Source organism: Staurois parvus, unplaced genomic scaffold (genome assembly GCF_062004578.1).
Source record: "Staurois parvus isolate SC_StPar_1 unplaced genomic scaffold, SC_StPar_1.0 ptg000648l, whole genome shotgun sequence".
NCBI classification, from domain to species: domain Eukaryota; kingdom Metazoa; phylum Chordata; class Amphibia; order Anura; family Ranidae; genus Staurois; species Staurois parvus.
Genome location: NW_028318444.1, coordinates 4,717,779 through 4,730,247, shown reverse-complemented (window position 1 = coordinate 4,730,247; position 12,469 = coordinate 4,717,779). Strand labels below are relative to the sequence as shown.

The following is a 12,469-nucleotide window of genomic DNA, read 5'->3' as shown; positions in this document are numbered from 1 at the left end:
CAATACTCACTGTATGAAATTTATCAAAACTGGAGCAGGCAGAATGTGGAACAATTTTGCATGGCATTAAATGAACTTCTATCTTCAGCTTGTTCAGTCAAGCTTTAAAAAGGAAAGAAAGAAGCTGATTGGTTGCCATGCACAGCAGTTTCTGATTCAGGCTGCTTCTGTTTTTGATAAATTCTCCTCATTGTTCCTTAATACGGCAACTAAACTAGTAAAGCAAGAACTTTCCAAGCGTGATATTAATCTTCTACACCAAGGCCCAGTTAATATCTTGAGTCAGACATGGACATCAAGTGCTGTCCTATGCAACTTCTGTATATAAAGACTAAATCACAGCGTAGAATGATTTACTCTAAACAGATTGCAGCAGTATAAAAACACAGACTTAAATTTGTGGGCCACATATGACACTAAATGTTGGTGTGCACGGCCCTAGGCAACATTTGTTCTAGGCCCTAGCTAAGCAATGGTTTACTTTTTATGCTCACCTTGTGGGTTCCACATTGGGTCTTCTATATGACAATGTGTTCTTTGTGTCACCATGGCTGAAAGTGTGACTCGCACTATGGGTAATTATGTAACTTGTGGTATCCTTTGACTATCTGTACCATTCTCTTGAGTAGGGTGGTGATGAAACGTGTATGTGGATAGAAAACTATATTTCCTGTGGACTCTTTTTAAGACTTAACTTGAATGTATGTTTTTTTTTTATATATATGTCTGACAATCTCTTTTTCTCTTTTTGTTCACTTTTATATTTCTGCTAAAATATCCTTCCATTACTTTGTAGCTGATAAATTTTCCTAGGCCATAGAACAGTGCCTGAATGGCAATGCAGAGCTAATGCCATCATTTTGTTAATAGTAATTAAGTCAAAGCTTTTTTTTAAATTTTGGATAGAATGATAAAGGATGAGAACCCCTGTGACATTTTCACTGCTATCTAGTGAGATTTTCCCTTACGTACCATAATGGTGACATTAGTTTCAACAGGTATGAAGAAATTCTGTAACAGGGACCCAAAAGTTGACAGGAATTCTAGCCCTCCACTACTCTACAAAAAAGTAATTATTCTGTGTATTTTGCTGTTGGAGATTGTTCCCAACTTCTTGTCTGGGGAAACCATTGTCACCATGGAGAAAACTCTCTAATGGAGCAGTTAAAACCTAATGGTGGTTCATATCCTTCCCCATTCACCCAACACTAAAACACAGCTTTGGTTGCACATACACTATAACATGCATTAGTCAAACCACTTTTTTTTTTCAAAATGAGCATGCTGTGTTAACCTGGCATACTGCAGTATATGCATTGTTTAATTCTAAACATGTGATTGAGAAAATAATTTTAGTTCTAGTTCATTCTCAAAATGGCTCAGTGGACCAATGCTGATATTAAAATCAAGGCTTGCTAGTTGCATCTACAAGTCAAATTCAAAACAGCCCTTTTGATTATTAGCATGGGTAGCTTATATGCAAATTAGAACTTTGATGTAGAATAAAAAATGGATTATAAGGACACTACATGGAAAGCAAAATAATTTACAGTTAACATCCTAATGACTTTCTGCTATTTTACAAACTTTCATATCATTCACAGCACTTCCTCTTTCAAACATTTATGAAACCTTGGGAGTTGTTGAAGCAGCTACAACACAAATATATTCAGAGAAAGCCAACCTAAAACCTGAAATTGAAGGTCCTGGCAGTTTTACCATTTTTGCACCAAGTAATGAGGCATGGAAAGCTTTGCCAGCTGTAAGTACACAGTTCTCTCCAATAAGGATAAGACAGGATTGCTCTGTTGAGTATATTAGTAGACAACACGGTAAATAACAAACATATGGGCCATTTTTCTACCTTCCTTTATCATATTTATTTCTACATAATGTTCTACAGGAAATATTAGATGCCTTAGTGAGCAACGTTAACATTGAGCTTCTGAACGCACTCCGTTATCATATGGTCGACAGACGCCTACTGACAGATGAGCTGAAACATGGGATTACCATACCATCAATGTACCAAAACCTTGACATACATGTACACCACTATCCCAATGGTGTAAGTATCTTTTGATTCTGCGCAAACGTATAGTTTCATGGTGAACTACAACTGTCACATAAAAATCCACAATCAGAAAAATATAAATGAACAGTCCATATACGTAAATGTACACAAAGTTCTTTACACATGCTTTTGATTGTGATTCGTGGACCTTCATCTCAAGATTATAGTTAGCAAAACACGTTAAAGCATTTTATAGGCAAAGCAGAATTATACCTGGCAAGCTTAATATGCTTTATTACTGTTCTAACAAAGAAACAATTGTTACCTGTTTGTGTCGAATTTATATAAATTCTGTAGGTGCTATGCTTATTAAGAGAAAAGTATAATGCATGCATTGCATTTTTTACCTTAAAGTGGAACTTCACTCTCTCAATCAACATAGACTATTTTTAATCCTTATGCTGTTAGTATTAATAAATAGACAGGATAGTATTATTATTATTATTATACAGTATTTATATAGCGCCAAAACGTTTGCTCAGCACTGTACATTATAGTGGGAAACAATACATGAGACGATACAGTAACAAAACAATGCACGAGGGGTTCGAGGGCCCTGCTCCTTGGAGCTTACAATCTAGGAAGGAGGGGATAGTGGTACAGGAGGAAATGGCTGTGGGGGATGGAGTGGTAGGAGGAGTGGAGGAGATCGGCCTGTTTTAAACCTTTATTAGTACATTTCTTCAGTTACTTCTTGGTTTCAATTCCTAGGCAAGAGACATCATACATCCCAGGAGTCTTCAGGAGGGGAGGGAGGGTTCTCAGCTCAGCCAATGCCTGAGCTAAGGGAAGATAGACTCCAGGAAGTAAATGCTATATGAATATATGAATATGTGAACTCAATATGGCTACTACCTCAAATACCAGGGGGTGTTTTTCAAAATTAATTCTCAGAAAAATAAAGCATGGAGACATGGATGGATGGGGGAGATTGCTTTTAATATTAACAGTGAATTAAATAGGATTTTTGATTTGTGGTGCTCAGATACAGTGCAGTTCCAATTTAAAGTATATCCGAGGCCTAAAACAAAAATGAAATAAAGTGCAGCTTACCATTCACATTGTTGTGCCCATTCACACTATTGCATTTTATATGTATTGGTGAATGGGGCGCCATTCAGATCAAATGGCACTCCAATGCAGCCTGCGTACGGACGTGCATTGCAGGACTGCACAACACTCTGGTTTGTGTTGCGGTGCACTGCAAAAAATGGTACATGCACCTTTTGGTGTGTTTTGGTGCAGTAGGCAGCCCATAAAAAAGAATGGACTGCTTTGACACAACACAAATTAAAGCACAGTTTAATATGCATTAATGCACCCTAATGGTGTGAATGGGCCCTATAGTATAACTAGAGGTTCCTGTATCACAGGAGCCAAATCCATTTACTATGTGATTCACAAACCTCATAAAGTAAACCATAAACTTCCTTATCTTCCCTGACTGAGCCAAATCCTTCTTCTATTGAGTCTAACATGCTTCCCCTGTAGACACTGCAGCTGCCAGTGGGAGAATTTCAGCAACAGACCCAATGCTGTAAATCCAGAAAACAGTGGGCAGGACTGGGAATGGTCAGTTGCTGAATGGAAAGCTACAAGCTTCTGAATCAACAATGACAATTGATAGCTATGCACCTGGAACATTTTTTCATCCTATTTTAGTACGAGTAGACTCAGCCTACATGAGAGTGGCAACACTTCTCTGAATTCAGAAGTGCATCATTGTTGCCACATCAAAGGAAGCTGCATTAAGATGACATTAAGTGGTGATATTCTTATAAATTACCGTAGTGCTACAACACATTTAATTTTAATGGGAGGCTATAGTTCTGCTATGTGGTGGCCACATGAGTGTTTTTCAGGCTAGGCATAGACGTCTTTTGCAAGTACAGAAAAATAGATTTGATCCTGATAGAAATCTTTGTGTGACTTTTTTATATGTTTACTCTTCTGTTTTTTTTTAATTCTATTTAAAAATAGCAAAAAGTAATCCAACTCAGACTTGTATTGTGGGAAAGAACAATAAAACACAAACACTGAGTAATGTTGCTAAGCAGAAAGCAGAACTAGTGTTTATGCTAAGTAAGTCTGGTTGCCCTTTTGTACTTTTATTAGTAAAAACTATAGAAACAAGGTTTTTTTCAATATTACCATAGACTGACAACAATGTTTAAAGTACATGAAAGCCTAAGAATCAAAATGCCTGTACATAGGGTAAACCAATGGAAGAAACGCAAACCAATCTTAAAAGTTAGAAAATAAAGTATTAGTTACAATGTGACCATTCACTGTACTGCAGGGATTTCTAGCCAGAGACACTTTGAAAACACAAGTCTGTGTCACTTGCTGTGTTGTCCATGATTCAGATTGCAGTGCCTTCAAGGCCATGCATAAACCCACACTGCTGTAGGGGAGAGTAAGGCTCCATGCACACTGGCTTAAAGATCACTGCTTCTAAAAATTCAGTTTTGCCTATAGAAGCCGTTCAATATTATTCTATGTGTCCATGTATAATAGGATGATTAGAGGCATATTTTAGGCTCAACGTTTGGAGGCAAGAAAAACCCCATTTGGTTTGCATTTTTTGATTGGAGCTTTCTGGCAGACAAAATGCTAAACTCTCCTAAACTGTGTATAAAAATGCTCTATATCAGTGTTTTGTTCTGCCAAAAGAACTGGCTTTTTTTTAAGCCCAGTGTGCATGGAGCCCAAGGAGCATTTTTTTTTTTTAATTTTCAATGCCATACATTTAGTTATCAGTCTATGAATGGGAGCTTCCAACAGCAACATATAGCATGTGCACACTCTTTTGCTGTCTTTTTGAGGTGGTGGGCAAGCAACGGTGATAATGTCGCCACTATTACTACGCAACAAACAAGCATTTTCATCTCTACAATACTGGTGACAGTATCTAGCAGGATTGGCAAGTAAAATGATAAAAAGACACAGAGATGAATCATAAGAATTGGCAGTAACACAGCAGACATGTATTGGGTAGCCAACCTCTGCAGTTTTAAATTTTGGGTTTGCATACACTACTGATCCCTTTAACATATGTATAGATAATGGAAACAAAATACATCTGCAGTTTGCATGTTTAAATCGGTTATAAAGGCAGAAGGTTTTATACTTTCATGCGTTATTTGCATGTTGGTAAAAAAAACCTTCTTAGTGCAGCTTCCCCTGCAGCCCCCCTCCCCATCCCCACATCATCTCTCCTTATACTCACCTGAGCCCTATCCCAATCCAGTGTTATGTATGAGAGCCAAGGCTCTCTTGGCTCTCTCACATCTCAGTGGTTTATAGACAGTAACTGGAGCAATTGGCTCCCACAGCTGTCAGTCACAGGGGGGGAAGGGGGTGTCTGAGTTTCACTCTGTGAATCTAATGGACGCACAGAGGTTGCTTGGGAATGAGCATGCACGAGTGCCCTCAGAGCAAGCAGCTTAATATGGGGGCACTTGGCGGAGGGGAAGAGCCAGGTTTGCCGGCGAGGGATCTTAGAAGAGGAAGGGGCTGCTCAGTTCAAAGCCATTGCACAGAGCAGGTAAGTCTGACATATTTGTTATTTAAAAAATTAGCCCTTAGAATCATTTTAACATCCTATTGTTTTCTTTCAAGATCGTTACAGTAAACTGTGCCAGACTTATAAAGGCCGACCATCATGCAACAAATGGCGTAGTCCATGTGATTGATAAAGTAATTACAGCCGTCACAAACAATATTGCCCAAGTGGTTGATACTGAGGACAGCCTGGAGACTCTACGAGTAAGTTCCTATTTCCCATATTAGAAAATGTTGGACTTGTATAAACAGTACTTTAGTCAACATAAAATTTATGGAAAGTTACATTTTATTGAGCTGACAATGGTGGGGAGAATAAAAACCACTTCCTTGTAAAGCAGTATGACTGTTCTTTTTGCAGAAGTTCAAGAACAGCTGTTGGTAAGAAATGTTAAAGCAAAAAGGAACCATTCTGTAAATAAAATGTTTGTAGTCTGTGAATATAAAAGGTTCACCTGAATAAACTGTGACTGAATAAGGCACAATGGGCTCCTGTGCATTAATGCTTTTCCACTAAGGATCATCAGTATTACACCGTGAGCACTTTTAGATTTTCAGTGGTCATTTTACAGAGAAGGTTGAAGGCTCCTTTTTAGGGTACATTAAAGCGTGTCTATGGTCAAAAGTTAAAAGTAGATATTCATTTCTGAATTTAATCTGAATGATCTTGAACTTTGTGAAGATTCCCACACATTGACTTCCTTGAATGCTGTGACACGTAGTCACTATGCTCTGAGAGTAGGCACACACATTTGCTCTGTGAGTAGACTGTGCCACACATTTCACAAGCCTGCCAACTACAGAGGTGCTGAGAGGAGGAAGAGTCAGTGCAGGAATCCCAGCTATCAGGCAGCAAGGTACCATGGAATATGTAGTCTTTAGAAATGTAAAATAAACAGCAGATGCAAAGCTGTAAAGAATGCAGGGAATCCAAGAAGTTGTGGAATGAGATGACCAGCAGACAGAGAGAACTGACAACATGAAAGGGGATTTTTTTAAGTACGTTTATAATGGATTGTTAAATAAAACTATCATTTGTATTGTTATAACAATGCTGCTGTTATAAAATGAAACTATGCTGTGAGCAGAAATTTCCTTTAACACTGGTGTGCTTTAATGTGTGCCTATGCATGGACACAGGATAACCATCATTTTCTGTGGTAACAGTTTACATCTGTGCAATTAATTTATGTTTACTAATTGTTCAGAATACATGGTATATAGTACTTGCATAACATACTGTACATTTGGTTTCAATTATATTAAGCAATGATTTAAATTCACATGTACTTACTCAAAATCTGATCTAAATAGCATTGCCCTTTATGTGTGAAAGTGCACCCAGGACTTTAGAGCAGGGGTCTTCAAACTTTCTAGGCAAAGGGCCAGTTTACTGTCCTTCAGCCATTAGGAGGGTGGGATTGTGGCCAGTGGGAGTAGAAAATATCTAGACTTGGTGGTCAGCAGGGGTAGAAAAAATACTTTATTGCCTGTGGGCAGTAGGAGGAGGAATAGTGCCTCATTATTGGTATTAGAGGGAAAAATAATTTTCATCATTGGTGTCAGTGGCAGGAATGATGCCCCATCGTTAGTATTATTGGGGGGAATAGCATCCCATTGTTTTATAAGAGGGAGAAATAGTGCCCTAACATTGGTATTAGTGGTAATAATAGTGGTATTAGAGGGAAGAATAAACTTGATCATCGGTGACAGTGGGAGGAATAGTGCCCCATTATGGTTACAGTGAAAGGAAGTGTGCACCATCTCCGTCATTGGGGTGAATAGAGCTCCAACTTTAGTGTTAGTAGGTGGAATAGTGCCTAGGTAAGAGGAATAGTGCCCTAGAGGCTGGATAATGGCAAACAAAGGGCCACATCCAGCCAGCGGGCCACTGTTTGGAGACCATTGATTTAGAGATAAGGATGTGCCAAAGAATTAGTGGAACAGCTCGAAAAATTAAGACTTGTATGAAGCCTTGCATGAGAATTATTTGTTTGTAATGTGTTAAAATGCTCATCTCCCTTTGTCAAATGAGCTACAGCAATGACATTCCACATAACATACATAAAGGGCTTACTACGAAAAGAATTGAAAGTACAAATCCTACACATGTTTCTTTTTAATAAATTATTCTATTTAAATATTTGTACAGTAATAACATTTTCAATGAACACTTTTTATCTACTAAACAAATAACATAACAACTGTTACATTTATTTAGTTTTTATTCCATCCCATTAAAAAGATTTAAAAACCAATGCTATATGTTAATATAGTGATCCCAAATTGTGCATATAGCATATACGTAGATGTCGTTCATGGATTATCATTCATACAATCTCACTTCAGTATCTACTCATCCATTATTATTATTATTATTAATCTCCTAGATTGTAAGACCCAAGGAGCAGGGCCCTCCTATCCCTCTTGTATTGAACTGTATTGTTGCTGTATTGTCTCCCGTTATATTGTAAAGCGCTGAGCAAACTGTTGGCGCTATATAAATTCTGTATAATAATAATAATTATTATTATTATTCAGGATTTATATAGCGCCAACAGTTTGTGCAGCTCTTTGCAATATAAGGGAGACAGTGCAATTACAATACATTTCAGTACAGAAGGAATATGAGGGCCCTGCTTGCGGAGCTTACAATCTAAAGGAAGAAGGAGGTGATACAAAATGTGATAGTTGTGGGGGATGATCTGGTGGAGGTGATTCAAGTACCCATCTTAGGTGGAGGTGGGGTAGGCTTCCCTGAATAAGTGAGTTTTCAAAGATCACCTAAAGGCAGACAGGGTGTGGGCTGACCGGACATGCTGTGGTAGAGAGTTCCAGAGGATGTGAGGGGCTCTGGAGAAGTCCTGGGGGTGAGCGTGTGAAGAGGTGATGAGAGAGCTAGAGAGGAAGATGTCTTGGGAGGAGCGGAGTGGGCTATTTGGGCGATATCTGCCTATGAGGATGGCGATGTAGCTAGGGGCAGTGTTGTGGATGGCTTTGTAAGCTGTGGTTAGTATTTTGAATTTTATACAGTGGGTTAGTGGAAGGCAATGAAGGGATTGGTAGAGAGGGGCGGCAGTCACTGATTGGTTGCTAAGGTGTATGAGTCTAGCAGCAGCATTCATAATAGACTGAAGGGGGGATAACATGTGTAACTGTAGACCAGTGAGTAGGGAGATGCAGTAATCAATGCGGGATAACACCAAGGTGTGGATAAGTTGTTTTGTGGTATCATTATATTTGTCATCCCTTAAGGTGTATGTCATACCAACATTTCATATTTCTGATGAGTGGCTGTTGTACCATATACTTGTATGACAAAGCATCATGTTCTCTTTATATTGCTTCCTTTGTGTGAAATACCTGGTGATCCTACTAGCCCCCCCCCCCCCCCCGCTCTCCTATTTCAAACTAACCACACCAGGTCATGGAAGCACATCCATTGCAGTTTCTTCAGTCTGCTTCTTTGCATTCCACTTAGGAGCACATCTTGTCTGTAATCTAGCGGTCAAGCTTGGGCTGACAGCCCCCCACACAGATAATCACTGGGAAGATCAGTGTCCTATTGTTCCTCTGCCTCCAGCTGGCATGCCCCATCCCCCTGCAATCCTCATCCCCTCCTCTCAAAGCCTTTATGCAGCTAAGAAGAGAGGTCATGTAATCACTTATAAAAAAGAAAAAATGTATTTATAGTGTTTTAATTGTATGCTGTATACACATTTTACCTTTTATTTCAATTTTAAACTGAATTGGTTGTTTTACAAGGTAGGGGTTCACATATACTTTAAGTCACATAGATTTAACTACTTGCTGACCGCGCTATAGCCAAATGACGGTTACAGCTTGGTCATCCAGTTTTGGGAGGGCATCATATGACGTCCTCCCAGAATCCCGCCCCCGTGCCCCCTGCACACCCACTGCGGCTCTGTGATTGCTGTTTCTATTAGACACAGCTAATCAGAGATCACTGTAAAGGTGAAGTGTGTCCAGTCACAGCTGATCGTGATGTAAACACAGTTGTCGATTATCGGCAGCACTTTCCTCACACTGTCAGAACATGAGGAGAGGAGAGGTGGTGACCGGCAACTGTGAAACGGGACATTTACACTGATAATCAGGGCACTGATTATCAGTGCAGCCCCAACAGTGTCCATCAGTGCTGCCCGTAGTGTCCATCAGTGCCACCTATCAGTGCCCATCAGTGTTGCCTATCACTGCTCATCAGTGCAGCCTATCGGTTCCCATCAGTGCTGCTTATCAGTGTCGCCTCATCAGTGCCTATCAATGCAGCCTATGTGCGCCCGTCAGTGCAGCTTCATCAGCACACATCAGTGGAGGAGAAAAATTACCTGTTTGCAAAGCTTTATAACAGAAACTAAAAAAATGTTTTTTAAATTTTTGGTCTTTTTTTTGTTTGTTTAGTAATAACATAAAAAAAACCCAGTGGTGATTAAATACCACTAAAAGAAAGCTCTATCTGTCTCAAAAAAAGATGAACATTTTGGTTGGATACAGTGTTGCATGACTGCAATTGTCATTGAAGGTGCGACAGCGCTGAAAGCTGAAAATTGGCCTGGGCAGGAAGGGGGTAAAAGTGCCTGGTAGGCACGTGGGTAATTATTACAATATTGAATTTAGGGTGGTTGATAGGAAGATGCAGAATTCTCTATGCATTTTTTAGACTAACAGTCCACTCTCTCAGCAGTGGGCTTGGAAGTAAACTATCTAAAGTAAAACAAATACATCAGTTTAGCGTACCGTATTTCAATAATTTTTTGTACAAGTTATCCAGACTTTTTCTTTAACTGTAACAACATTTTTTGAATGATATACAGTAATAAAAATCCCTATCAGCATTCACATGTACAATAACCCAAGTATCCTGGCAGTGAAGACTGCAGAAGATCATGGAGGAGCTTGTCCTTAATGTAAAGTGTCTGTAAATGTGTTTCATAAAAAATGCATAAATGCTGCTACAACTTTAATAAAATTGTAAAATTGCTTAAGACCTTTTATACATACCCCAAATATTGACATTTTGCATCTCTTTTTTTTTTTAACAAAGGAGCAGAGGGACCAAAACAAACCCATTTTCAAAATGGCTAAATATCAAGGGATCAAGATAATTAAATTAAAGATGGCTATACATATCCCCAAAGAAAATGTTGTTTAATCCTACCTACTATAATAGTGTTGTGTTTGAAAATAGAAGTCACCAGCCCTTCCACCAGACCAATGGTTTTTACATGGAAGCTTAGGGTCCAATTGGAGCTCCCTCATTTAAAATTCCCCTGTCAAGCCACCAGGTCATGTTTTGTGGTATAGAATAATGATGTAAGATGTCCAGCATACCCACATCGGTGACATGATTCTGCATATGCAGCAGTATCAGGGAGGAACAAAACATTCTCAGGGAGGAGTTCCAAGGGTGGATACTCAATACAAGAACTAGTTCAAGATAAAATTTTCCTACCTACAGAACCATGATGCAAAGGGCCAATATGGTCAACCCTCCTAGGCAAATGTCAGTAATCCACCCTCTGCAGGGATAAGGTGAAACTCCATATCCTGATTACGTTTGGGGAGGTGTAGTTTTACCCTATTCCTGAAGTGATGGGACGCTACTATTTGGATGACAATAGATGACAAGTACAATGAATGAGTAGATGTAGTATGTATAGTAGTATGATTAGTAATCCATAAATAGCATCTATACAGTATGTTTTTATGCACAAGTTGGGATCACTATATTTTATCAGTAGCATTGGTTTGTAAATGTATTTAATGAAATAGAAAGAAAACTGTATACTTTTCACAGTAAGTTGTGATATGATCTGTTTAGTACCTGGAATGGCCCTCGCTTTTTGTCTGTTTCTTAGTGTAAAATACAGGAGCTTGGTACATTTTGATATTGCTTTACGATGGCATATGTCATTTATTTTTTTAGAGTGGTGTATTTTTTTTCTAAAAAAAACTGAACAGAGATTTCTTTTAATATATTCAAGGCTGCTGTAGCTGCATCACAGCTTATTGATATCCTGGAATCTGAAGACAAGCAGTATACACTTCTTGCTCCCACCAATGAAGCCTTTGAAAAAGTTTCACCAGAAACACTGAACAGAATCCTTGGTGACCCAGAGGCATTGAAAGGTACCCTATCTGTGCAAAAAGCTGATCAGATGCTTAATATTAGATTAGTCCTTTTAACATTATGTTGTTTATTCTCACTGAGAGAAATGCTTTGCATAGTATTCCAAAGAAGTCACATAAAAATCAGCATAGTACACCTCTATTTATGATAGGTTACATTGTGCAAACAGCCAATCCCATTTATCAGTATCTCTGATAAAAATATGCTTGCTAAATCCACAATCACAAATCTGCATAATACAGATTTTTTTTTCTAGAAAAAGGAGTATAACGAGCGCTGGACAGTTTTAGAGCGAAATATAAAAGCAGCTGGCATGAAAGGCAAGCCTCCAAAACGCCTCGTGGTGGACAATCATATACAAAAACATGCAGCGCTAGAGTGAATGGATCTATCTCATGATACGGAGTGACCACTTAATGAGATATAAACGCAGCTACCATAATAGTCTTAAGCAACCAATATTATAACATTCTCATAGTTACTTATTTAAACGCATAACAATAATCCACACTCCCTGAAATTCATAGGAATTGACATGATCCATAGACATTGGAGAGGAACACACAAACGTAGGGCAGTCTCTAAGATAGAAACCAAATGGATTTTTTTACTCAAAACACTTGCCCCACAAGGGTTAAATGTGGATTTGGATCTTAACTGTTTTTTAGACACAAGTTAAC

The 12,469-nt window shown here is 38.7% G+C and overlaps 1 protein-coding gene across 1 annotated transcript in view; it reads left to right on the top strand.

The window, feature by feature from the left end:
• TGFBI (transforming growth factor beta induced) overlaps positions 1 to 12,469 on the top strand; it is a 130,689-nt gene that overhangs the window by 43,506 nt on the left and 74,714 nt on the right. Inside the window, exons 4-7 of the mRNA XM_089694081.1 lie at positions 1,605 to 1,762; positions 1,904 to 2,068; positions 5,696 to 5,842; positions 11,644 to 11,788. Coding sequence (XP_089550207.1) covers positions 1,605 to 1,762; positions 1,904 to 2,068; positions 5,696 to 5,842; positions 11,644 to 11,788 — 615 coding nt within the window. The remainder of the gene's footprint in view (positions 1 to 1,604; positions 1,763 to 1,903; positions 2,069 to 5,695; positions 5,843 to 11,643; positions 11,789 to 12,469) is intronic.